The sequence below is a fragment of the Camelus ferus genome, chromosome 6 (genome assembly GCF_009834535.1).
Source record: "Camelus ferus isolate YT-003-E chromosome 6, BCGSAC_Cfer_1.0, whole genome shotgun sequence".
In the NCBI taxonomy this organism is placed as follows: Eukaryota; Metazoa; Chordata; class Mammalia; order Artiodactyla; family Camelidae; genus Camelus; species Camelus ferus.
The window spans coordinates 29,074,371-29,099,287 of record NC_045701.1 but is presented as its reverse complement, the minus strand read 5'-3'; the positions used below and the strand labels follow the sequence as shown (position 1 = coordinate 29,099,287).

Below are 24,917 nucleotides of genomic sequence, written 5' to 3'. Positions count from 1 at the left end.
GTCTTAGATGAGACACTAAGTAACTGTAAAAGTCATTTTCTATGAGTTCCCCTCTTGAGGGAAGACTGTTAAAAGCCTTAGGCAAAGATTCTTACTGAGTAGTGAGATTACTCTCCATTGGGGGAGTTGGGTGTAAGATGTTCTCTCTGAACCCTAAAGAGACTTTTTAGGTGGTGTATTTGCAACATGACTTCTAACGTTCAGTGTATAGACCTCTTTCTGACCATTCTAGAGATGGAACACCCACATCCTTTCTCCTTTCCAGGCTCTGCCCACTTCGCAAAGCCTTTCTTTTGGCTGGAATTACGAGAGATGTAATTGAAGTGGAACCTCCTCTGAGGGGAAAAGATAAGGGTTCTTCTTCATACCCTTATCCAGAATTGGTTTTTATGGACCCCTTTGGCACTGCAGTGGCATAGACTAGTCCATTCCCACCAGTACCATTAAGGAAATGAGGTTAAAAGAAAACAAAGAAAAAGAAAAAAAGAACTGGCAGAAAAATCTAACTTGAGCAGCTTCTCTTGGAAATTACTTGGATTCTTTACAGGAATCTTACAAGGCTACCCTGTGGTGGCTTTTTCTTCTTTTGGGCTTATATGCTATGTAGTAACAACACATTACTTGTGGGTTTACCCCATTTTAAAATAACATCTAGGAAAGAATCTAGGAAATGGGAAAGAGTCCTGTATTATATATGCAAAGAGACTAGGTCCCTAGATTATTTCAGAGTTAAATTGAATCCAGAGTTCAGACTTCTCCAATTCTGAGTATATAATAATGAAAACAAGTGTGTTGATTTGCAGCTTTGTAGTCAGATAAACTCAGATTTTTATGATGCCAGGTTGTAAAGTGTGCTCTTCTCCTGCCAATTTGTCTCCTTGACAAATTCTGAAGACATGGAGTTCCTAGAAGTGCTCACTGAGGGACTAGAGCGAGTCCTTCTTGTCCGAGGTGGTGGCAGTGAAGTGATCACCATTTACTCATAATCTACTTCTGAATGACTCTCCTTGGCCTCACCTTTCCAAAAAGGCTTCCCTCCTCCACAAAAGTGCCAGCTCTTTATTACCACTCCCATCAAGTAGAGACCTGTGTTCTGTACACATTGTGCTGAACTTTTAACGAGCTGAATGAGACTCAAGTACTTGTGCAGGAAAGTACAAATAGATCTGCTCTCCGCTACCACATGATCTGCTATCCTTACAGAAGCAGCAAATACTCCCTCAACACCAGAAGAATGCTCAAGTCCTAAAACCCATGTCTGTACCAGTTGAAAGCAAGTTAGAATTAACACGCTAAACCAATAAAATGAATTGGTAAAAGGGATGCTGCGAGTTCAACTGAAGACAAAAAGCAAGTACACATCTAAGAATAAGGATAAGTCTCAGAAGTCATGGTTCAATGATGACATGATGGGCATAACAGCCAGAGACACAGCCTCATCATATTAAAGAATTCACGGCCAAGTATATGGGGACCTAACATCCTTGTGGAGATAACTGTGGCAAGCCAAAATGAAAATTTTCATCAGTGCATCCACTGCTCTCCAGGACTCTAATTTTATACATAGGGTACTAATATGTAAAAACTGAAACATGAAACTGCAGCCTCTACTTCCTCCAAAACAAGGTTCCCCCCAAATATGTTAAAGTACACACTGTTACTGTATATTTCAGCTGTTTCTCAAAACCCATTCTGTGGTTAAGATTGTAATACAGGCACTGTTACCATAGAAACGGTTTTTTAAAAGGTGGGGTAAAAATTCTTTAAGGTTCTTTTCAAATGACCAAACTAAGGGAACTCCAAAAGGTAGCTATCAAAATTTACATAAATACAGTCTGGTTACCTATGTGTGATGGGCATGATACACAAGCTGTTATCTAAGAAATATAAATGATGATGCATTTTGACCAAAAGCTTCTCCTTTCCTTCTCCCTTTATGTCCTCTGGGTTACAGGCACAGATCAAAATCATAGGAACAAACACTAGGAAGACTGGTTAAAATCCTTCCTTAAAAGCTACGGACTACCCTTCAAAGAGGGAATCCAGCAATGGAATTGGAAGTTGCGAGCCATACTCCCTCCATAGTGCCAAAGTTACTGAGCTGCTGCTGCTCTTCTTACCTACTTCACTAAAGTTGTAAAGCATACAGTTGGCGCTGGCCTGATTCAAGAAACTTCTTTAAGAAACCGGTGGACTCGTTTCCAAAGCCATAGTGAAGACCTGAGGCATACACCTCAGTGCTCAGAGTAGGAGCATTTTTTTTCCTTTCAATTTTATTCTTCATTTTGACTGCAGAAACTTGGATCTGAACTAGACTACACAAGCCAACAGTCTTCTGCTATTTCAGTTTTATTTCAGAAAGCTCTAAATTTGTCAAGGAAATGCTTGTGCAAGTTTAGCTTTTTATTTGCTAACATAAGTATTGCAAAACACCTGGCTTTCAAGCATAAGGAAACCACCCTGTGTAGCTGAGTAGTAATTCCATATATGTGAAATCTTCACTCTACAGGATAGGGTATTTACAGAAACTATCTTGCCTGTATTCATGGCTGCTTTTGAATTTCATTTTATTAATGATAAATAATGCCACTCCGTGATTATCAATAGGATATGGAGCAGGCTGACCTGCTCCATAGCCTGCAGACTATTCATCGGACCCTTAAGGACAGAGGAGAAAAACCCTTCATTACGGCTTAAGAAATTGAGTCATTTGATTTATTCCCTTTGCTCTTCTTCCAACCTTCAGGCCAAGTCAGGTAGCAAAGCAGACAAGACCTTTTAAGTCTTTTTCCCTGCTGCTCTCTGCAGAGGGTAGAAGCATTGTTTACAACATTTACTGCAACACTCCATTGCTTAATTGAGTCCAGCAGGTCCCCTAGGGTCCAGGCTATTAAAGACTCATGCTATAAAGGTCAGCGTGTCCAGGAATTCCTCTACATTTACACACACCCTCTGGAAAAAGTGGTATTTATATATTTTTCCATATAGAAAAAATACAGGCAGAAAATAAGGTTACTTTCAGAAGAGCTTTTTGTGGCTGGAGCTCTGTAAGAATCCTTTAAAAGGGTGGGGGAATTAGTGGCTACTAATACAGCCCCTACTTCCCCTAATGCAATCACTGTTACATGGGGAACTAGTTACTAGGCCAGATTTAAACTCATCTCTGTCTAGAGCATTTCATGTCTCTGTGTTGCTTATGTTGTCTGCAAAGTGTCTTGTCTCTTTTAATCACTGCAAATAAAGCAATAAGGAAAACTTGATGAGAAAATGCACCTTAGGGGAAGGGGCTTTGTGTTTCAAGAAGGAAGAGAAAGGAAAGACCTCCTCCTGCTTTTTGAATGAGATCCAGCTTTTAAGTCTTAGCTATGACTTTGCCAGGGCAGGTTATGACAATATTCATTCTCCAACTGTTGGCCCTCTGCCCTTTATAGCTATCTTAAAGACTTAGGTGTGAATTGCAGCATCTGTTTTGACAGGTGTCAGGTTCCTCTTGGCAGGGGAAAGATCACTACTTTGTATCTTCCGTTGCCTCAGATTCCTGTGGCCCCTAGTGATCCCCCCAATCCTCATTCCCCCTAAACGTGTTAAAATCCATTTTTTGTGGATATTAAAGTAGCAATTAAAAAAAAATAAAGTAGCAATTACACTGTATTTTATGTGCTTTTTTGGTCTGGTTTATTTTTCATCATGTATAATCTGAATCCAGCATTAGTTTCTCCAACCTTCCACAAGTATCTCCAACAGAATTTTTATGTCCCAGTTTGTGTTAAATAGAAGTGAAATATTAAGGAGAATAGATTTAAGGGAAAGTTGTGAAACTTTTTTTTAAAGCATTGTTCTCAACCATTTAATTTATTAAAAGGAGATGCTGCTGTGGTTCTTGATTTAGCAACAACCATTCTTTTGTTTACATAGTTACGGTTTTATTTCTTGTTTTGCTCTATACTGGAAACATAAATAAAGTTTTCTACATTATTTTCAGTCAAGGGTTGTGGTATAATTTCTTGGTGTTTGTAGTGATTGTACATTATCTTTCTAGGATTTGTCGCCTCACCATGGGGAAAAGAGAGCTTTTGGTTCTTTTTCAGTGAGTGAGAACGTTAAGGGTTAGTATGCTGAGGCGAAGCCTCTAGGCGTCAATAAGGTAGTCAGTGAGAGCCAAATACAAAGGCACCACCTGCTCCTTTCTCAGATTCACAAAAGCAGTCCTCCACCACTGAACTCCATCCTCTGAAACAAGAAAAAGTGAACAGGTGAGTTGTGAATGAGTGTTGAAATAACTTCCTGAATTAAGTACTTTAATCACAAGTTCATTTTGCTTTATCCTTAGAAAAATAACAACTTTCAAACGCCTAATGGATCTTATTTCTTAAGAAACGAGCACTAATACCAACTCTGATCCTCCACCATCAAATGGGCCGGCTATTGACTGTGCATTACAACTGCCCAAAATTTAACTTTCCCTTTGCCTTACCTCAGGGGGCTCAATGAAGGCTAACCAATCTGATGCATGTGTAGGCAACAGTCCCATTGACTGGCACTTATAAACAGCCAGTGCCAAACCCATAAGGTTCCCAATGAGATACACCAAACCCTGAAGAAACTTCTGGCTTGAACTTTCTAGCATCTTGAAAGCTGTTGGGATAACAGGAATTGTCAAAAACCAAAATTCAATATGAATCAGGCTATATATTAAAATAATATAAATAATACAGTCACATATTAGACAACAAATAGAACCATTAAAGGTGAAAAAAACACCATGATGAGCACTAATTCCCCCTCCATGCCACCACCACTGCCATCACCACCCTGCACACACTCCCACTGCAACTAGCCAAGAGCTGGCTGTGCCAAAATTTCCAATACAGGTTTTGCCTAAGAATTTGCCTTTGATTCTTAAAGCTTAAGGAAGGGTTATTATTTTAAGAATACTTACTGGCTGAAATGGCCATGAGTGCCTGAATGGGTCTCCAAGCCATCATACACACCATCATAGTAGGGAAGATGGAGATAGTATTGCCTGCCATGTACATTATGAAGAGGTTCATGGGAATTTGTTTCAGGGGACCCAAGGCAATGTCCCAGCAGCGCTAAAACAAACACAGTTTTAGCCCCTGATCACTATTTGAGAACACAGTCCCACATTTATCATATCACTGATGTTAAATCAAATAAACACAATTCCCAATTCTGGGCTTCTGGCTAAGCTGAATCCTCAATTCCACCATCTCTGCCCTTCTCCCACTTTGCCACAGGAAGCTTGCTCTTCTACTGAAGACAAGGCATCCTCACCATTTATGTTTTTCTCCATGGGCTTTCCAGTTGTCATTTTCCCCCATGACTTCAGCTAAAGAAAAGACTTCCCTACTTTTGTTCTTATATTTCTGCATCTATCATTGTCCCATCTACAAGTGAAAAACTGGATAAATCCACATACTGGGAGATTAGCACACCTCAGTAACTAATAGAATAATCAAATCAAGGTAAGATCTGAGTGCCATTATTAACTTAACCCAACTGACACACGGAACATTGCACCCAACAGTTGCAGAATTCACATTCTTTTCAAACACACATAGGACATTAACAAAAACTGACCACTTACTGAGCCATGGAGAAAGTTGTCAATAATTCTCAAAGAACTCAAATCACACAAAGCATAATCTTTAATTATAATGCAATTAGGCTAGAAATCAATAACAAAAGATAACTAGAAAATCCCCTATGTACTGAAACTAATAAATGTACTCTAAATGATCAATTAACCAAAGAATAAATTACAATGGAAAATAGGAATACTGTTAACTGATAACAAAAATACCATATATTAAAAGTGCAGAATATAGAGCTTTGAGAAACTTACACCTTTTAAATACATGTTAAAAGACTAAAAGTATCTAAGCATCTATTTCAAGAAATTAGAAAAAAATAAATGCAAGGAAATTAAAGGAAAGGAAATCAGAATAAGAGCAGAAATTAATGAAATTTTCTTTAAATCAACAAAGCCAAAGGTATTCTTTGAAATGGTTAATAAAAGCAATACTGGTGAGCCTGATGAATAAAAAAGGAGAGAAATATTCAACAGCAGGAATGAAAAAAGGGATATCGCTATAGGTCTTGCAAATTTAAGTGATCATATTATAAACTTGGGGAAATGGTTAAATTCTTAGAAAAAAATATGATGTACCTAAATGGCATAAGAAATTGGAAACTTAAATAGTCTTACAACTTTATAATATACCACTGTCCACTGGGGTTTATTCACATAAAAAAATAAATGGCCATATCTGTAAACAATTCCCTAACATGTCATTTATATAGACCATTTATCTGGGAGTTTAAATATCAAATCATTCATACAACAGAACTGTTCCAAAATATTTTATGATAATTACCTTTAAAATCAGGCTATTTTAATAACACTTTACTATCATGTATTATTCATGTTACACTTCGATGCCAAGATGAAAAATGATAGGATACTTATCAAGAAAATTAACAGCTCTGTCATTTTCATGTTGTGAAAATCATTGTTTCTTTTCAATTGTTTTTGGTTTTGTTTTTGTTTGTGTGGGGGGGGTTAAATAGGTTTACTTATTTATGTTTAGAGGAGGTACTGGGGACTGAACCCAAGACCTTGTGTGTGCTAAACACATGATCTACCACTTGGGCTATACCCTTCCCCCCTAAGTTTCATAAAACAGAGATCATTTAATATTGAACAATATTAAGACTGAGAGGAAAGAAAGTGCCAGACACTGTTCTAGGCACTTGGAAGTCAAAGTCTTGCTCTCGTGGCGCTTACAAGAGTGAAAAGAAAAGTAGTAAATATATAAATATATATATAAATATATATATATGATATGCAGAAATATAAAGTAGGAAAACAGGATAGGGAGTGCCATGAGGGTAGGCTTCACTAAGAAAGTAACATTTGAGATACTTACAAGGGATGAGACCAGCAAGTCATAAAGGTATCTGGGAGAAGAGTATTCCAGGAATGGGAAGAACAAGTATGAAAAGTTTGAAATAGAAGCTTGCCTGGCATATTAGGGAGCAGCAAGGAGCCCATTCTGACTAGAGGGGTGAACAAAGGGGAAAGTGGTAGGAGATGAAATGGTGAACAAAGGGGAAAGTGGTAGGAGATGAAATGGCTTAGACCAGGATGATAGATTAAAACAATAAGAAGTAAGATTTTGAATCTATTTTGAAGGTAAAACCAACAGACTAACCTGACAGACTGGTTGTGAGCTATAAAGGAACTAGGGTAGAAAAAGATGACTTCATCTGGAACGCGATGCCACTAATAGATAATTTTCAACCTACTTTCTTACACCTTATGTTCCAATGTCTTTTATTTTTCCATTAAGTGAGCATTTCTGGAGCTATGTCAACTAATGTAACACCAATCTCAAGCAGTTTAGCTACCAAATATTCAGGGTAAGGGCCATCTACAGTAAGATATTCATATGCTGCCTGGGAAAGGAGGGTGGGTGTGTAACTCAGGACTGGCCCAAGGACTACGGTGACATCTATACCTCTGTACCTTCTCCACTAGGATCCGGTCTGTCTCTTGCACGCTGGTATCAGGCACTTGCTTGTCCAAGTAACCAACTGGGTACAGCGAGTCTCCCTGGCCACCGCCCCGGTCACTTCGGCCCCTAGAGACCAAAACCAAGAAACTGAGGCCGCAGCCTCGCACATTTCATATCCCACATTACCTGTTCTTATCATAGGAATAAAGAACCTCAGATGCAGCTACCGAGATTACACCAAGCCCCCTCATGGGTTCATCAGACCCCTGTCTATCGTGAAGAATGAAATAACCATCCTTTGGATACAGAAACCTCCACAAGAGAGAAGCCGCTAGCTCCCCAGGAGTCGCCTTTGTGTCACCCATCCTTTTCAGAGAGTTGTGCCTGAAGGCTCAGGTCTTATGTCTTTGGGGCAGTTCTGGGGTGAAAGCTCTGATGTCGAGCTCGCCCCGGCTCCTCACCTGCTGCCTCCTCCAGGCCCGCTCAGCTCAATCGCCCACTTGAAGCGCCGGCCTCGGTTGGCCACCAGGCTCCCCTGGGCCGTCATGGCAACGGCCGCCAACCAAAGCTGCCAAGATCCCGACTCTAAAGCGTAGCGGAGTGTCAGGCCCACTAGCTTCCGCTACTTCTGGGGCTCATTCTGCAAGTCCACTTCCGGCGCGTATGTACAGACGTCACTTCCGCCCCGGAAATTTTCCGGCGGCAGATCGGAAAAAGTGCTTGGAGCTACAGACCCTGGAAGGAGAGAAAAGCGGGCGGAACGCAAAGGTTCCTCAAAGGACCCCTCGCGCCTTCCCTCCTTTCTGAGAAGGGCTGTTGGGCGTTTCCTGATCTCTGAGGTGTGCTTTATGGGGCAAAGGGAAAGGTCATTCTGACTGCGTTAGGAGTTGAAGCCATGAAAATCTTCTGGAGCTCCACTGAACTCCCGGGAACACAAGATCCAAATCTCTGTTTAAATCTTTCACCACGGATTGTGTGACCTTGGTTTCTGAATGTTGAATGTCCACCGTGCGCCAGAAACTGTTTATTTCATTTAATTCTCTCAGTAACCCTGCGAGGTAAATAATCATCCCCAATTCTGCGCAAAATCTAAGAGGCAGTGTGGGCGTGGAAAGGCGCTTTGGCTCAAGATTTGAATCCTGGCTTCATTACTTACTTGTGTGACCTTGGGCAAGGTAAAGTCTGTTTCAAACGTTTTCGTATGTGACAATTGCGTAATCTACCTACTTTCAAGGCTTGTGAGGGTAAATGGAGGAGTGCTCACCACAAATGCATGACGTGTTTTTTAAATTATTAAAAGTTTGTTTAGGGGGGAGGTAATTAGGTTTGTTTGTTTATCTTTTTAATGGCGGTACTGAGGATTGAACTCAGGACCTAATACATGTTAAGCGTGCACTCTACCACTGAGCTATAGCTATATCCTTCCCCCTGTTTTTTTAATGTCATTAAATCATCTCCAACAATATTCGTAGCAACTGGGCTTTTGTATTCAGTTGTATACCTGTATTGTAATTTAACCTATTATTGGGTGTTTGTTTCCTGTTTTTTCCCCTGTTTTATAACCGGTGTTGCTGTGAACATCCTTGTACGTCTTATTTCCTTAAGTGAAATTCCTAGAAATGCAAATTGCTGGATTAAAGAATATGCACTTTTTAAGGAATTTTCGCTTAAAATTGCCCACTAGGAAAATCGCACCCATTTACATTCTACCAGCGTCACAACTTTTTTAAATTGCCAGTTTGAAAATGGTACTGTATTATTTTTTAATTTGTATTTAAATTTTAATCCAAATTATTTGATGGGAGGGAGTGCTGTGGTGGGGAGGTAATTTTGAAAAAGGGCCTCCTTGACCAACTAGAGTTTGGACCCCTGAAGATGATGGTAGTCTTGACGTGCTGAAGAGTCCCACTTCCACTTTTTCTGATTTAAAAATATTGTGTTCATAGCGGGCTATTTGAACAAAGCAGGAATGAAAAAGGCTTTTCCCCTTACAATCCATTCTGAAATATGTATCTATCTGATCATACAAGGCCCATCTTGTAAATTGGTTTCCTGCTTCTTTCTCTTTTTCTCCGTTGATGACATTGTCTCTGACTCACCTTTGAGATTCATCTCAAGCTTTGCAAAGGCCTTGGCCCCATTGGATATCCTATTTGTCCCGCTGTATTCTGCATAAAAGCACTTAACCACATTGCATTGTTTGCTGACATCCCCTGAGCACTTTACACACACACACACAGACAGGCACTACCCCAAATTCCTTGAGGATGGAAGCTGTATGTTAATTACCTTTGATTCCACAATATTGCCTCATACATATAAAGTACTGAATAAATGTTTAGTAATAATGAATAATATTAGAATAATGAATATAATAGAATAAGTGAGTGTAAGTAAATTAAAAGTAAATATAATAATAAGGTGGGGAGGATGTAGCTCAAGTAGTAGAGTGCATGCTTAGCATACACAATGTCCTGGGTTCAATCCCCAGCACCTCCTCTAAAAATAAAACAAATAAGTAAACCTAATTACCCCCTCCCAAACAAAACAAAACAAAAAAGTTAATTTTTTTTAAAAGGATGTATTGTACAACATGGGCAATAGGCCAGTATTAAAAAGAAGTAAATATAATACAAAACTGAATATACTATAATTACATTTATATAAAGTAAAATAAAATAAAATAAAATAAAAGGAATGCATTAAAAATGTTATATTTTGTAGGGTAATGATTTCCATGCAGTTTTCTCTGATTGCCAAACTATTCCTGTTACGCTTCTTTAATAAATTTTAAAGGAACACTTTAAAAAAACATAGTTACTCAATAAAAAATGTTTAAAAAAAACACGTTGTAAAATTATTATAAATCAATAAAAAATGTTAAAAAAAATAGTCACTCAAATCATATATTCCTTCCCTTTTAAAGTACTCCCCCAATTGCTATAAAATTTTTTAAACTGTAACTCAAATCAAAATTTCTTTGGTCTCAATAGGGTACTCTAAATCTTTTATTCCTTTATCCTAGGACTCCTCATAGAGTTATTTTCTAAAACGTGTTCCAAAGAATGTGAAGATACTGGGACTGAACTGAGGAAAGGTTCCAAGGTCAAGTAAGTTTGAGAAATACTGCCTATTGTGGAGGGAGGGTATAACTCAAATGGTAGAGTGAATGCTTAGCATGCATTAGGTCCTGGGTTCAATCCTCAGTGCCTCCTCTAAGAATAAATAAATAAATAAACCTACTTACCTCCCCCCAAAATAAAAGTTAAAAAAAAAATACTGCCTATTGTATTCCACACATAACATCCCAGAGAGTCTCAATGCTATTAGCATAACCTTAAAACTACCAGAAATGATTCGGTAAAGAATCTCATTTTGTTTTCCACTCTACCTGAACAAGAAGACTTTTTTTTTTTCCTGTCACATCTGTTAATGTCCAGTGGAATAAATGTTCCATAGAACATAGTGGGGGCAACATGCTGTATACATGCTAGAATTCAAGAGAAAGATGATGACACTCTTTAAAGCTCTGATTGATGTTTTTTAAGGATTGTTAGACTGTCATTAGAAATAATAGAGGATCCAAATTTTTGTACAAAAATGTGTTTTGCAAGAAAAATAAAGGGAACCCTATATTCTACTCCTGACTTCAAATAAACTAAGAGAGTTAGGAACCCTCTTGGCCTTCATTTCTTTATCTGTAAAATAAGGGACTTAACACCAGATGACGTCTTAAGGGTACCTTCTAGTTCTGAAATGTATTTTTTTTTAAAGAACTTATCTTACATATTATTCTTTCATATACACATATGCATAGCAGAAAGACAAATGATAAGCATAAAGGAATAATGCGATTTCAGATCATCTTTTTTAAATTGTGCTTTCCCAGACTTTTCCTAATCCTCTGCAAGTGCATCTACCATTTTTGGATTTAGAAAAATATAAATGTTATTAATTACAACATGACATAGTTCTAAACCTAGAAGCATAATGGTTCTGTCCTACATGCAGAGGAGACTCATCTTGGGAGCCCTTAAAAATACTGATGTCTGGGCTACACCTCCAGAGATTCTAATTCATTTGCTTAGGGTGGAGCAGGGCATCAGTATTTCTTTTATGGCTCTCCAGGTGATTCTACTTTGCAGCAAGGACAACCACTGACCTAGAGTGTTTTGTTGCTCTAAAGTAACAAGGTTTGAATCTACACTAAGTAATTTAAATAATCATTAGTTTTTGAGAGCCTCCTCGTATGCCTCCCACTGGAATAAACTTGAATTAGAAAATAATGGGAATACTGAAATTGTAAAAATAAAATTTAAACTTCCCTTTAAGCAAATGTAATTTTAATTAAAGAAGCTGTGAGGAGGAAAACCATGCTTCCACACGTCTTACAAATTGCTTTGTTTGACTTATAATTTGTGCCATTTACATGGTTTTGGTATTTGTTTTTGTATCTCACCCCCCACCTCTTTAGGGGTTTAAGAAGCATATTTCTAATACTTCACACCATTCTCTTCAGAGCATTTGCATTTGGATTGAAACTTAAACAAAGAAATTTTGTAGTCACACAACCAGATTTACAAGAATGGATCCCTCTAAAAGAAAAAAAGCTTTTATACATAGGTCTAAAGTTTTTGGTCTATGCCATTTCACAGCATCTCTGTACTAATATTCGGCTATCCTCACTGGTCCTACCTGTTCCCCCAGTGTGCTCTAAAAGCTCCCAGGCCTTTTGGCAGCTTCAATAAAATGGGCTTCCATTGCAACCTCCAGTTACTTGTGTTATTTAACTCTACTATCATTATTGCCTTCCGAAAAGGGCCACCTTACCGTTGCACCATTCATGATGCAATTTATTCCTTGTCAGTAACAGGGTCTTAATAAGAGGAAACGTTTTCCTCCCTTTTGTCTGTTTGGATTTACAAACCCTTTAGTGGAAAAAAAAATTACATATATATATATATATTTGGTAAGATCCTACCTCACTAGTTCTTATTGGGTTTCTACATCATTTCTATGCAGATTACACATTTTTCAGTTTCTGGTTCATGGTTCTGCAGTGTCATGAAATGCCCCTGTCAGCAGTTGACATGATTTTGTGCTGAGAGAAGATGTGAGTAATACCATTCTTCATTAGCAATTAACCTTTTTTTCATTTCAGGAGCACTGTTGTGCAATTCACATTTTAGCATTCCCATTATAGCACCTCCCTCCAGCACTTCCTTAGGAAGCTGGGAGGATTGCAGTTCCCACAGATCCCATTAAAGGATAAGAATGACAACCGTAGCATGAGTCATAATGATACATCACTCATGGCCTAACATGTTTCTTCAAGCTTGGTTACTGTGGATTCATTCTGGTGATTAATTTCTGCTATCTTGGAAGCCGGCTAAACTGTCTCTACGTCAAGAATCTGAATGACCCATCCAGGTCCTTTGTGGCATTGTTTTCTATGTGCTCATTTTAAAAAGCCTCAGTGGGTTCAGATATAAAGCATTGTTTTATAGCCTGAGTTTTTGGAAGGAGGATTGTTGTGGACTGAATGTTTGTGTCCTCCCATAATTCATATGTTCAAGCCCTAACCCCCAATATATTTGGAGATGGGGCCTCTGGCAGGTAATTAGGGTTAGATGAGGTCATGAAGGTAGGGCTCTCATCCTGGGATTAGTGTCTTTAGAAGAGACACAAGAGAGCTTGCTCTCTCTACCATGTGAGGAGGTGGCTGTCTCCAAGCCAGGAGGAGAGCTTTCACCAGGAACTGAGTCAACCGGCACCTTGATCTTGGACTTCCCAGCCTCCAGAAGTGTGAGAAAATAAGTTTCTGTTGTTAAAGCCCAGGCAGACTAATAAAAGGATGAAGTGGGATTCAGAAGAACTGAAGGAGAACAATAAGTACCTTTTGTGATTATTGAAGAGTTTTTGAAAGATAAAGTCATCCCTTGAAACATACAATAAATGTAGGATTGTTTAATTTGTGGGAGTTTATTACATAAATGGAAACATACTAAACACTGTTCACTGACTTGTTTTTTCACTTAATCCATCTTTGGATGTCTTCCGTGTCTGTCATTCAGATCTACCTCATTGTTTTTAAAGGCTACAGAGTATACGTGGCATAGATGTATGAACTTAGTTAACCAGTCCCTAATTGATGGGCATTTATGTTTTACTATTACTGAAAAAAAAAAATGTTACTAGGAACATCCCTGGGTACTTTGTCAACACAGTTCTGTAGGAGAGTCCTACAATTAAGGTCACTTACAACACAGGTTATACAGTTAAAATGTTAATAAGTTCAAACAGGCCCTCCAAAAATGTACAATTTGGAAGATTTGTGGACTATTTAGTGTTCTATATAGTGAGTTAAGTAGTGTCCCCCTAGAATTCATATCCACCTGGAACCTCAGAATGTGACGTTAATTAGAAATAGGATCTTTGCAGATGTAATTCGTTAGGATGAGGTTATACTGGATTAGGGTGTGTCCTAAATCCAATGGCTGGTGTCCTTACAGGACGAGGAGAGGGCACACAGATACACAGGGTAGAAGTCCGTGTGACAATGGAGGCAGATTGGAGTAATGCAGCTATAAGCCGATGCTTGCCAGAGTCACCAAAAGCTAGGAAGAGCAAGGAAGCATTCTTCCCTAGAGCCTGCAGAAAGGTAATCGTCCTGCCAACACCCTGATTTTGGTTTTCCAGCCTCTAGAACTGTGAGAGATTGTGTTTCTTCTGTTTTAAGCCACCCAGTTTTTGATGCTTTGTTACTGTTGTTCTAGGAAACTAATACAAGTTTCTTTCTGAAAAAAGATTCCATTCAAATGAATTAAGCTAACCAGGGTTAGCTTAAGTGGGAAATAATAACAAGTAATAAAACAATAATGCCAAACCTGCCAAATCAAATCCTAAACTTTAAAAAATTTGCACAAAAAGTTTTATTTAATTTCCCAACTGCTGTGATTAGTTTCTTTAGTAAAATGACTTTCAAAAAATTACAAAAGGAAGGCATTTGCTGTGTTAAGTGGAAAATACAAATAAGTTAAAAAAAAAGATAATCAATAAATCCTGCCATGCAAAAAAAGTGATAATAATTTTCACGGACATTTTGATTTAGACTCTCCCAGGCTTTTTTGATTTATATTTGGACTTATTTAACATATGTTTTATAACATGCTATTCTATGAAGGGCCATATTTTTATTTTTAAAGAAAAAGTATGGTTAAATCTTTCAGTTAAAAAAAAAGTCTCTAATACCTCTGCCAGATGTTCAGGTTCTGTTGCTTTCATCCTGGCCAAGGTCATGAGGCACCACCACGCTGCCCCCAGCTTCCACACTCCCCCCCCCCCGCCCCCGGCCTGCGCTGGCGCTACCCCCGCATTTCCCGTGACCTGAACAACTCCTGCTACTCTTTTAAGATAAGAGTAATTCTGTGGAATATTTGTGCTCTCGCCCTTAAAGGATTCAGAGTTCAGGTGAATTTGGGTGGCGCTGCCTGTATCTTTCTTTTACAGATTCGCAATTAATGATAATATTTTGAAGACCCTGAGAAGCACTACAGTAAAGCAATATTTGTTTAATCCAGCAGTTACCAAACTTCTGTGGCGAAGGAAGCCATTTCTCTTTCTTTTCCTTCTTCCCCCGCCTCCTCCTTCATCCTTTTTTTCTTCTTTTTTCGATCTGTTAACATCCTGCAGAAATGATATTCTGAAGAACACAGCCAGTTTGGGGTAGGAAGTTGAGTTCAGGTTCAGACTCAATTTTGTTACTACCAGGCTGTTTTTACCTTGGGTCCAGTGCCAGAAAATGGACTTCAGTCTTCGTGATCGTCCTGCAGCTCCAGTCTTTTGAGGCTGTAGACCTGCTATGTTCTTTCAAGTCCCTTCCTCAAGGACGTTATAGTGCTTCTGATGATTGCTGTCCTGTCCACTCCATTTCCTGCCTGCCTGCCCCCTGCCCTTGACCTCCTCTCTGCTGTGCCTGTTTGTTAGGGGGCCCCAATGGTATGGAACCTCCTAAACAACCACATAGTTGGACTTGTTTTGTGAATGGTCACAGCTTTCGGATGCCCTGTGCTGATAACCAGGCCATCAGCACCACAGCGAGTCTGTCTCCCTGGCATTGGCCCCTCACCTGGAGCTGGTCTAATTCCAAGACTCTGCTTTTCCAAGGCAGCAGTCAACCAATTGTGTTCTTCTCTATCCTGGAAAAATCACTGAACAGGTGAAGTTAAGAGTGGAGAGTATTTTGCAGAGAGAGTCGCAATCACTCGCTATGTACTACTAAAGTGTCTTACGTAGGTTACCATATTTCCCAACAGCCCCGGAGAGGAGAGTGCTACCATCCCCATTGTGCAGTGAAGGTAAAAATGGTGTAGAAGGGCCCAAAGGCAGTGATCCGGGCTTCTGATAGAGATGAGCCTTGCTCCAAAGCTAGTGTTCTTCCTGCTCCAACATGCTGCCCCCTACAAGCTTCCACGTGGCGGCAGTGTACCTAATTGCAGGAAATCTATGTGGCAGAGAAGGGAAATGGTCTCTTTGGATTCAGCTTTGAAAATCTGTAGATAACAAATATCGTCACTGCTTTCCACTGCAGAAGTGTAACAGAGAGCTGCCTCTGAAACAAACTTTTAACAGGAGGATCCCCTACCACTCAACAGTCCCCACGCTCCCCCAGTCCAACCCCCACCCCTTAAAAAAGAGCCCCAGAACTGCTGCTGCCACCAAGGAGGGCATCTGCACTGCCGTGGTGTGTGAAATGATCATGAATCTTATAAACTAGGAGTGAGCTTTGCTCACTTCTACGGCTACTGCCTTATCTGAAACTCTCCCTACTGCCATTCTTTCCTTCCACAGCCTGCACAGGAAGGTGGGGAAGGGAGGAGCAGAAAACAAGGGATCCACTTCTCACTTTGACAGCCAACATCAACGCCTGGAATTTTCCGAGGGCTCTGAGGCTGAGCAGTGGATGTAGTTCGCTATGGGAAGGGTGTGCTATTGCTGTCTTGTGGGTGTCTTCAAGCTCTGTCCTCTCTCAGGTCTGGCATCAGCCTGCATGGATGAGAATGACATCATCGCCCTAAATGCTGTGACTCCCTGAACCTCCCGCCTGCACTACACCACTTTCATACCTAAGGCTCAATCCTCTGTCCCTCCCACTAGCCATCTTGTATCCTGGTAAGAGATTAATCCTTCTAAAGTGCTGATTTAACACTGTCACTTCCCCGCTCAGTGCCTATGCCTTTTTTTTTTCCCAGTTTCAACTGCCATTTTGATTATTATGTGCACTTATATTAATTGGCATTTCAATTAATATTATATGGATTGACCTACATAATGACATTTATCGTAAGAAAGCAGTTAACAAAGTTGTAAGATATTACCTCACTTCTATTCTTAAATATAGTTACATTTGCATAGTTAAGTATCTGAAAAAATACATGCTTAAATGCAAACAGCTCTTACCCATGAGTAATAGACTTTCAGTGGTTTCGATTCATTTCTTTCCTTCTCAAACACCTTTGCTGGATCTTTCTAGATCTTCACAACCTGTCAGGTGACAGTCTTTCTTCCTGCTATTCTCTAGAGTTCTCTCCACTCCACTCAAATTGGGATAGATAGTGGTCCTGGAATTTATTTTGTTTTCTTCCCATCTCTCTGGAACACCCTGCCTGTCAAAGCCTGTCCAGCCTGTCAGGCCCAGCTTAAACCTTCCTGCACGAATCCTCCCCTGACTCTGCTCAGAAGTGTACCTATGACTTTGCCTGAGAGGTCTTCTCTCACGTGGGTGTTTATAGTCAGGGTTACTCTACACACCATCCCTGAATGATGTCTGTACCCCTTGGAGAGAGGCATGGAGGGCAGAAAGGCTAACTCAGCTGCCTGTCCGCTCAGATGGAAGGCATATTAAAGGTAATCAGAAGGCAGGACTGAAGGAATGGCTGGAGGGGTGAACGCCCTTGGAGACTGCCCACTGTGAGGGCTTGTGGGGAGCCACTTTCCTGTGCAGAAGGTCTGGTGGTGCAGGGATAGTAAAAATATTTTATGGAATACATTTTTTAAAAACCCATTTAAAAAAAACTTGATTGAGCTCCAAGGAAAAAAATTCAATTTTATTGACTGAAAAGTATCAATGAAGAAAATTGACCTGCATTTTCATCATTAAAATGGCATGTATTTCAAAAGTAGCAATATGAAGGCAGATTTCTTTATTTTCACCTTGTTATGTTGACACTTGGCAGGTACGTGAGATGTACGGGCCAGAGCCGCTCATCACTGGTGTAAACCTCAGGACCGGAGTCTGCAGACGAATCTGCCTGAGACTCTTGCCCTAAGAAGCTGTAGAAATGAAAACATCAAGGTTCTCCTCTGGCCTTCAGTCGACCTGAGGGCTTGTTTTAGCTGAGATCCTTCTATGTTAATATAGCAGGTGCCCTGAGTCCTAGGACTCCGTTATTTGCCTTACCTCGTCACCCAAACTTCCTTAAGGGTAAGGACTGTGCTTACTTGCTTTTCACCCTCTTCTAATGAGGGCCCCACACAATGCCTTTTGCATAGTGGGTCATCAGGAAATTCCTGTTTGTGATCATGATAATGAAGAAATAGCTTGAGAGAAAGTGAAGTCACCCATGTGCTGAATTTTTATTTTCTTTAAAACAGCACACCCACCTAGTGGAACTCATCCTCAGGGAATGTTTTGCATTGCACCCCTTAGAACCCAACGCTCCTGCTCCTTTCACTCACTCACCCTCCTGGACTCTTTAAACAGTCCCACCTGTTAACAGGCGTGGCCCCACGCAGAGGCATGTGCCTGCTTGTGCTGGGTACAATCTGAGAGGCTCTCAAGAGCATTGCTTATGGAAAACATATCCTAAAAATATTTCTCCCACCGACCTAAAGTAGTGCCTGAAATTTTCACCTTTACTTAATCTTTTGTATTAAGTAAGGACTTTGTTACTAGGGAGGAAAAATACATTGTTATTGTCAGCTAATGGTATTTTAGCTCTGATTCATTTACCTGCCAGGCCTCCCATTGCTCTGAACTCCCACAGCATCTGGATATACCTTTTATCATAGCACCCACCACAGTGTACGGGAATGACCTCTTTCCCTGTTTGTCCAAGCCACTGTGAGCCCCTCCAGGCTGTCTCCTGGTACAATGTCAGCATGGCACATAGTCGGCCTTCAAAAATATTGTTGAACCCAACCCTGTTCCTTGGGCAGCCCTGGGGAGTTCTGAAAGGAGTGCCTAAAGAATTGAGTCAGGGGTTGTGGAGTCTTGCAGTAAGAAACTGTTCCATCAAATACGCTACTTGATTTGCTTCTCCAAGGGATGAGAGGTCCACCAAAGACAACCTCGCTTCTGCTACAATTTGGTTAACCTTGACCAATAGCTTATCTCTGAAGATGGGTAGATTGTCTCTGCTAAGATGAAGAGAATTACCCTGAGTAATTAAGAGCATGTTGGGGACAGATCCAACCCTAACCTCATACTATAGTGTTCCTCATTCCAAAGAGACTGAGCCTGCTACCTGGGGACAGGGTCTACATTGTACATATTTCTTGTGTTCTTAAGAGTCTAGCACAGAATCTGGCACATATTAGGAACTAAAAAAATAATAGCTAATGATTATATAGTGCTTACCATGTGCCAGATACATTCCTCTAAGAATTTTATATGTATTTACTAGTGTAATCCTCATAACTATGAGGCAGATACCGTTATCATCCCCATCTTACAGAGAAGGAAACCGAAGCACATGGGAGTTTATAGCACTTTCCCAGGGTTACAGAGCTCCAGAGTCTGTGCTTTTAAATACTTTGCTTTAGTGCACTTAAATGGGAGTGAATGAATAAACCTATCCCTGCACCATATTTTTACAGCAGATTGCACCTCCTGGTACAACACATAAAGCACCACCTCCCCCACTAGACTTTCACTAGCACAGGGTCATTCTTACCCACACTCAAAGCAGTATTACTTGCCCCACTGGCAACAAGAACACCGTGCCTGCCTGTGGCCCCCAGGGGGCGCTGTGGCCACACGTCCTCTTCCCCCTCCCTCCGGTCCTGCGCGGCCCGAGACGGGCGGGGCCAGCGTGGGGCGGAGTCTCCGGGACGCCCACGGGGAAGCTATCCCGGCGGGCCGCGCGCGCGGCCGCGTTTGAATGGCCCTGAGTGGGTCTCGTTCGGGAGCCGAGGGATAGTCCAGGCTGCCGGGCGCAGTCGGTCAGCGCCGGGCTGGACGGAGGCGCCGCGGTACCATGAGGCGCCGGTAAGTGACGACCGGGCGTGCGGCAACTCCGCGCCTTTAGCTGCCCGGCCGGGGCCCGGCTTCTTCTCGGGCCTGGCCGCGCCCTGGGCCCACCTGCAGGCCCCGCGGCGGCCTCTGCTCGGCCCGGCCCGCGGCGGGCTACCGGGGTCGGGGGTCGGGACGGCGAGGCCGCCGTCTCCCGGTGGAGCCCCAGCCCCGCCGCGGTGGGGAGGGCCGGGGCGGGCGCGAGGGGTCCGGGCAGGGAGGGGCGTGGACGGAGCCTGCTGTCACTTATTTATCTTCGGGTGGAGCCGACTTGCGCACCCCGGGGAGGGGGAAGGACGCCGCGCGTCTGAGGTGATCTGTTTGAGGACAGGTTTTCCCGAGAGCCGCCTAGGCCCGGCCTTGGTATTTCCTTACTTTCTGTCGGATCCTTGCTTCCCTGACACATAAGCTTTTGTTTAGCAGGACAAAAACGACATAACTGCATAAGAATTGCTGATTGCCAACTTTAAAAACCTCATTGTGTTTTCTGAAAAGTTGTCCTGTAACAGTACCTAGGCTTTTACCACGCTCTTAAATTGGCTTTAAATATGGAGATAACAAAGAGTTGATTTGTTTTCTTGTGGCTTGTAAAATTCCTTGAAAACAGAGGTGTCTATGTCAGTTTCTTTGCAGATTTGAAAAAAAAAAAAAAAAAACTAACAGAAACTATGTTTGTAATAATCACCAGCTTAGCACTGGCGAAAACTATGAGAAACGCGTCCACCAAATAGCTTTAATTTGTGTAGTTTATCCTGGTTTAAAAAAATTTTTTAACAACTTCAGACGTGAATCAGGATTTTATGTATTGAGGCTTTTACTTGGCTAATAACTAGCGACGTAATAATAACGATGGTTAATATTTTGTGCTTTCTGTATGCTAAGCAGCGTTTTTTGAGAGCTTTGCTTTGGGACAGATACTGTTGTTGTCCCCATTTTGACAAGGAGCAAATTGAGGCACAGGAAAGTAACTTGTACCAGGTTACACAGCTAATAAATATAATTGGGAGGCTGGCTCCACGCTTTTAACTTTGCTGCTCTACTGCCTCCTTTATATGTGGCCCTTTTTAGTTTACAAAGCACTTTCAGTTCATTTACTTCTCTCAACTAGGGAGATAGGGATATAATATATGTGTGAGGTGCGTTTGTGTACCCATACATACTCACATTAAATCGAGTTCTCAGCTCTTGTTGACATAGGTTTTGTAACATTGAGCAAAAACTCCATTGGCTATTTTAAGAGTTTATAAAGTTCATGTTTGTGTTGTAGTTTATAGTTTTAATCCCTTTGTATCATTTCCTAAAAATGTAGAGCAGTTTAAAACCTATGTATTCTTTAAAGTATACCATTATATATTAATGTTTCCTTCTGAAAACTTATAGAGTTGTTACTCTGTACTTAAGTGATTATACTTAACTAATAGCTCCACAACAAGAAATAAGGTTCAAAAAGCAAAATCACTTCATGAGAAATCCGTTTACGCTTATTTACAGCATTGCATTTATATTTCATTGTTCAGTTATCAAGCAACATTAGGCCGAATTGGTTATACAAAAGAAACGTGCCATGACAGCAGACCTTAGGGAGGTTAGTCTAGTTTGGGATATGAGATTAACAAGCAGCACCGAAAAATATATATGTGTGTACATGCGCGCGCGCACACACACACACACACACTCTTCATTAGTGCAGTGGGTGTATGCTGAACTGAACTGAACGGAGCAGTAATGCTTCTGCAAAGAACCCACAACTGAAGGATGGGATGTAGGGTATTGAATATAGTGTGAATAGGGAATTTTAGTCAGGAAACATTGTGTTTAAAGACCTGGAATTGGGAATGAAAATGATTTTTCTAGGGAACAGTAAGTCTGGTCTATTTGGAAAGTTCCTTTTAAGAAAAATAAGATGATGACGGAAGACTTACAGGGAATGTTATGCAAGACACATGTGTCAGAGAAGCTTAGGTTTGACGTATGCATAAGCAGAGAGAGAGAGATGATTTTGGAAGTTTAAAAACTTTAAAATCCCAACTGCTGACAGTTTTTCCCCTCAGGGGACATTTGGCAATGTCACAAGTTGGACAGGATTGGGGTCGGGGTGCTGCTGGCATCTAGTGGATAGAGGCCAGGAATGCTGCTTAAACATCCTGCAATAGGACAGCCCCTCCGTAAGAAATACCCCAAATGTCAGTGGTGATGAGTTGAGAAACCCTCTTGTAGGTTGATTGTTTTTATAACCAGCCTCTGCTTCCATGTGCTGTAGATAAGTATGAATGATGAATTTTCAGAGCGTGACTACAGGCAGTATTAAAGTTGGGGAGAAACTGACTCAGATCTCAAGAACGCAGCTGGCTGTTCTGGAACTTGATTTTTTTGTTTTTTAATATTAATAAGATTGGTGAAGTACTAGGAAAGTTCTGGAAGATGCTGTCAGTTTTACTTTAAAATGAGAATCTGGTGTTTCTGTATTTTATTTTCAGTAAAACTTCTTAAGTGTTTTTGGAGGGAAAAAAAGCGGCGGCGGCTGTTGGAGTCTTGGGGAAAAGGAGAGGCTATAAGGAGATAGGATAGGTGCAGTGAGAATGGACAGGTCGTGCTAAAATGAGACAACTGTTTAAATAATATTTTTTCTAAGTTTGAAAATAATTCATGTTCATTGAAGGAAATTTAGGAAATGTAGAGAAAGTGTGAGAAGAGTAAAAACCACTTATAAACCCTCCCAAGCAGAAAGAATGACTGTTAATGTTTTCACGTGGTGGTTCTTTTCAAATCTTTTTTTATGCTGGTAAGTATTTCCTTTTTATAAAACTAGAATTATACATTTTTCTCCTTGTGGGGTTGTTTTTTTTTTTGTTTTGTTTTGTTTTGTTTTTTTGACTCAGCATATCATGAGTATTTCCCATTCTTTGAGAAATGTTCTTTTTAACAGTCATTCTTTGTGTTTTTTTGTGTGTGTTCTTTTGAAATTGAGAATTTTGCTTTGTATTCAAAAGAAATTTTGAAGGAAGAAATAATAGAATATGATGACTGATTGACTATAGGAAACAATGGGGGTAAAAGTCTGTGGTATCTCTGAGGATTTAAATCTAGGAAGCTAAAATAATGGTGTAGCTACTGAGAAATTGGGATTCTCATAATATTTTTAATCTTAGGTATGTAAACTACTGTTTACAGAGACACATAATGAGATTTTAATGAAGACTCCTGATGCCTGTCAGTTTACATTTTTCCTAAAACTTCTATAATGAAACATCTTCCTTCGTTTTCTTTTCTTTTTGTCTTTCTTCCTTTTTTGGGGGGGGGGGGACTGAGCTTATTTTTCAGTTCTTTCTTAGCAAGTTTTCCACTTTCCCTGTCTTGGAAAGTTTTTTTAAAGTATATTTTCTGTTAGAATACTAAATGAGGCTCAGGTTTGTTGGTCATGAATCTTTACTTTGAGAGATTAAATTACTGGTTTGGCTTTTTTAAATGTTTAGAATCCTAAAGTTTATAAGCAAAGATGAGTATAACTCTTTTCTGGAGGAGGAGGAATTATCTTTACAAATGCTTGCCCAGTGATGGGATGCCTCATAACATCACACCAGTTAATATTACATTGCTGTTTTATTAATTATTATACTTGTTGACCTGTATCAGTTAATTTGATGTTTTGTGGAAAATGTATTTAGGAAAGTAAATTAAAAAGAAAAAACCATTAACCTAACACAAATAGTACTTTTATTGGAGATACACACTTTTCAAATTAGGTAGGACATAATTTGACCTTCTTACTTTTGACTGTTTAGTACTTCTTGCTTACCCTTCCCTCCCTGCCCCATCTTCTTACTAATAGCAAATATCCATTAACTTTGGAGGAGTTTTGTATTTCCTTTGTTCTTGGGACATGGTGAGGGTACAGGTGGGAGGAAAGAGTCTTCTGAAAGGTCCTCCCAGTTTGCCTCTCCTAGAATTACCTCATTCACTTTTACACACTGCCTAAAATTCTTTTTGCCTTTAACAAATCACCCAGGAACCTACTACCTATATATGAATCATGAATGCCCATTCTAGCATCTCTTCTTCTCACTAGTATAATCTGAAAGCAAGCAACTGGGTGTTCTATGGAAGTGGCTGTAACGCTGGCAGTCACAGTTCTAACCCTGGCTCTCCTATTAGTGACTGAGTGTTCTTGGGCAAATCTCTTAATCTTATCTGTAAATTGAAATCATCTCCAAGGTCCTTTCTAACTCTACAAGTCTGTGAATCTGTGAGATATTTGCTTTCCAAGGCTAATTACCAAAGGGGAGACTATTAATCTTTCACATCTTAGCGTGAATTAATCATAGATTTCTTCCAAAGGTATTTGTAAAAGCTCCTCCCATATAATAAGATTTGGGCAGGGAGAATTTTAGAATGGAATTTAAATGCCACTAGAATACAAGCTTCAGGAGGGCAGGGATCTTTGGTTCACTTATGTTTCCTCAGTGCCCAGCATAGTAGTTATCATGTAACATGTACTTAATATTTGTTGAATGAGTAAAGGAATGAAGGAATGGGTTGTTGTTGAGGAAAGACAAGGTTGTTAGAATGCTGATGGGTGCTCTGAGTACCTTGAAAGAACGCAGAATTCAAACCAACCTGATTACAACCCAGTAATTCCTGCAGTGTACAGATACCTCCTAGTTGTTGTAAAGCAGCCACTGTTCACTTGGTTGCCTTTCAGAACTATTAAGAAATCAGCATCCTCACTGTCCCTCATACTCACAAAATGCAGCTTTGTCTATCTCCAGATCTTACTTGAATGCCAGCTTGACTTTTCAGTGTGCCTTTTACTCTTATTTGCAAAAACCTGTGCCCTGCTTATTCCCTGTACCACTTAATATCATCATTAAAGTATGTTTAGTGTTGTCACAAAAATAAGTCACATATATTCATTAAAATTTGGCCTTTCATTTATGGAGGATTCATGGCACAGCAATTAGGAACTAGTACACTTGGACTTCCTATTTCTACAAGTGCCATATAAAATAATCTTCAAGAATATTTTTAATCATGTGATTCCTATACAAAACTTCTCAATAAGTCTATTTTGTCTATAAACTAAAGGCCAA

The 24,917-nt window shown here is 40.2% G+C and overlaps 3 protein-coding genes across 11 annotated transcripts in view; 2 read left to right on the top strand and 1 right to left on the bottom strand.

Moving 5' to 3' along the window:
• SLC12A6 (solute carrier family 12 member 6) overlaps positions 1–3,986 on the top strand; it is an 83,290-nt gene extending 79,304 nt beyond the window's left edge. For 5 of the 6 annotated variants that reach the window (XM_014567850.2, XM_006194839.3, XM_032481580.1 and 2 more), the window contains one exon: positions 895–986. In XM_014567850.2, coding sequence (XP_014423336.1) covers positions 895–986 — 92 coding nt within the window. Of the gene's footprint in view, positions 1–894 lie in introns of all 6 variants that reach the window. The other variant, XM_006194838.3, reaches the window with a different exon arrangement.
• EMC4 (ER membrane protein complex subunit 4) lies at positions 3,652–8,206 on the bottom strand. 2 transcript variants are annotated; one of them, XM_006194836.2, is made up of 5 exons: positions 8,000–8,206; positions 7,550–7,664; positions 4,940–5,093; positions 4,475–4,635; positions 3,652–4,230 (listed from the first exon to the last, which is right to left on the bottom strand). In XM_006194836.2, exons 1-5 carry the CDS (start codon positions 8,083–8,085, stop codon positions 4,195–4,197), a joined length of 552 nt encoding a protein of 183 aa, XP_006194898.1. In that variant the 5' UTR covers positions 8,086–8,206; the 3' UTR covers positions 3,652–4,194. The 2 variants fall into 2 exon arrangements, with proteins under 2 accessions (XP_006194898.1, XP_006194899.1); XM_006194837.3 differs by lacking the exon at positions 4,475–4,635 and having other exon boundaries at positions 3,659–4,230; positions 8,000–8,194.
• Positions 8,207–8,252: 46 nt separating this feature from the next.
• The window catches only part of KATNBL1 (katanin regulatory subunit B1 like 1), a 58,886-nt gene continuing 42,221 nt past the window's right edge, over positions 8,253–24,917 (top strand). The window contains exons 1-2 of one of the 3 annotated variants that reach the window (XM_032481586.1): positions 8,253–8,713; positions 10,564–10,648. The gene's annotated coding sequence lies outside the window, so the exon portion shown is untranslated. Of the gene's footprint in view, positions 8,714–10,563; positions 10,649–19,576; positions 19,807–24,917 lie in introns of those variants that run through there. The other 2 variants (XM_032481585.1, XM_032481587.1) reach the window with 2 other exon arrangements.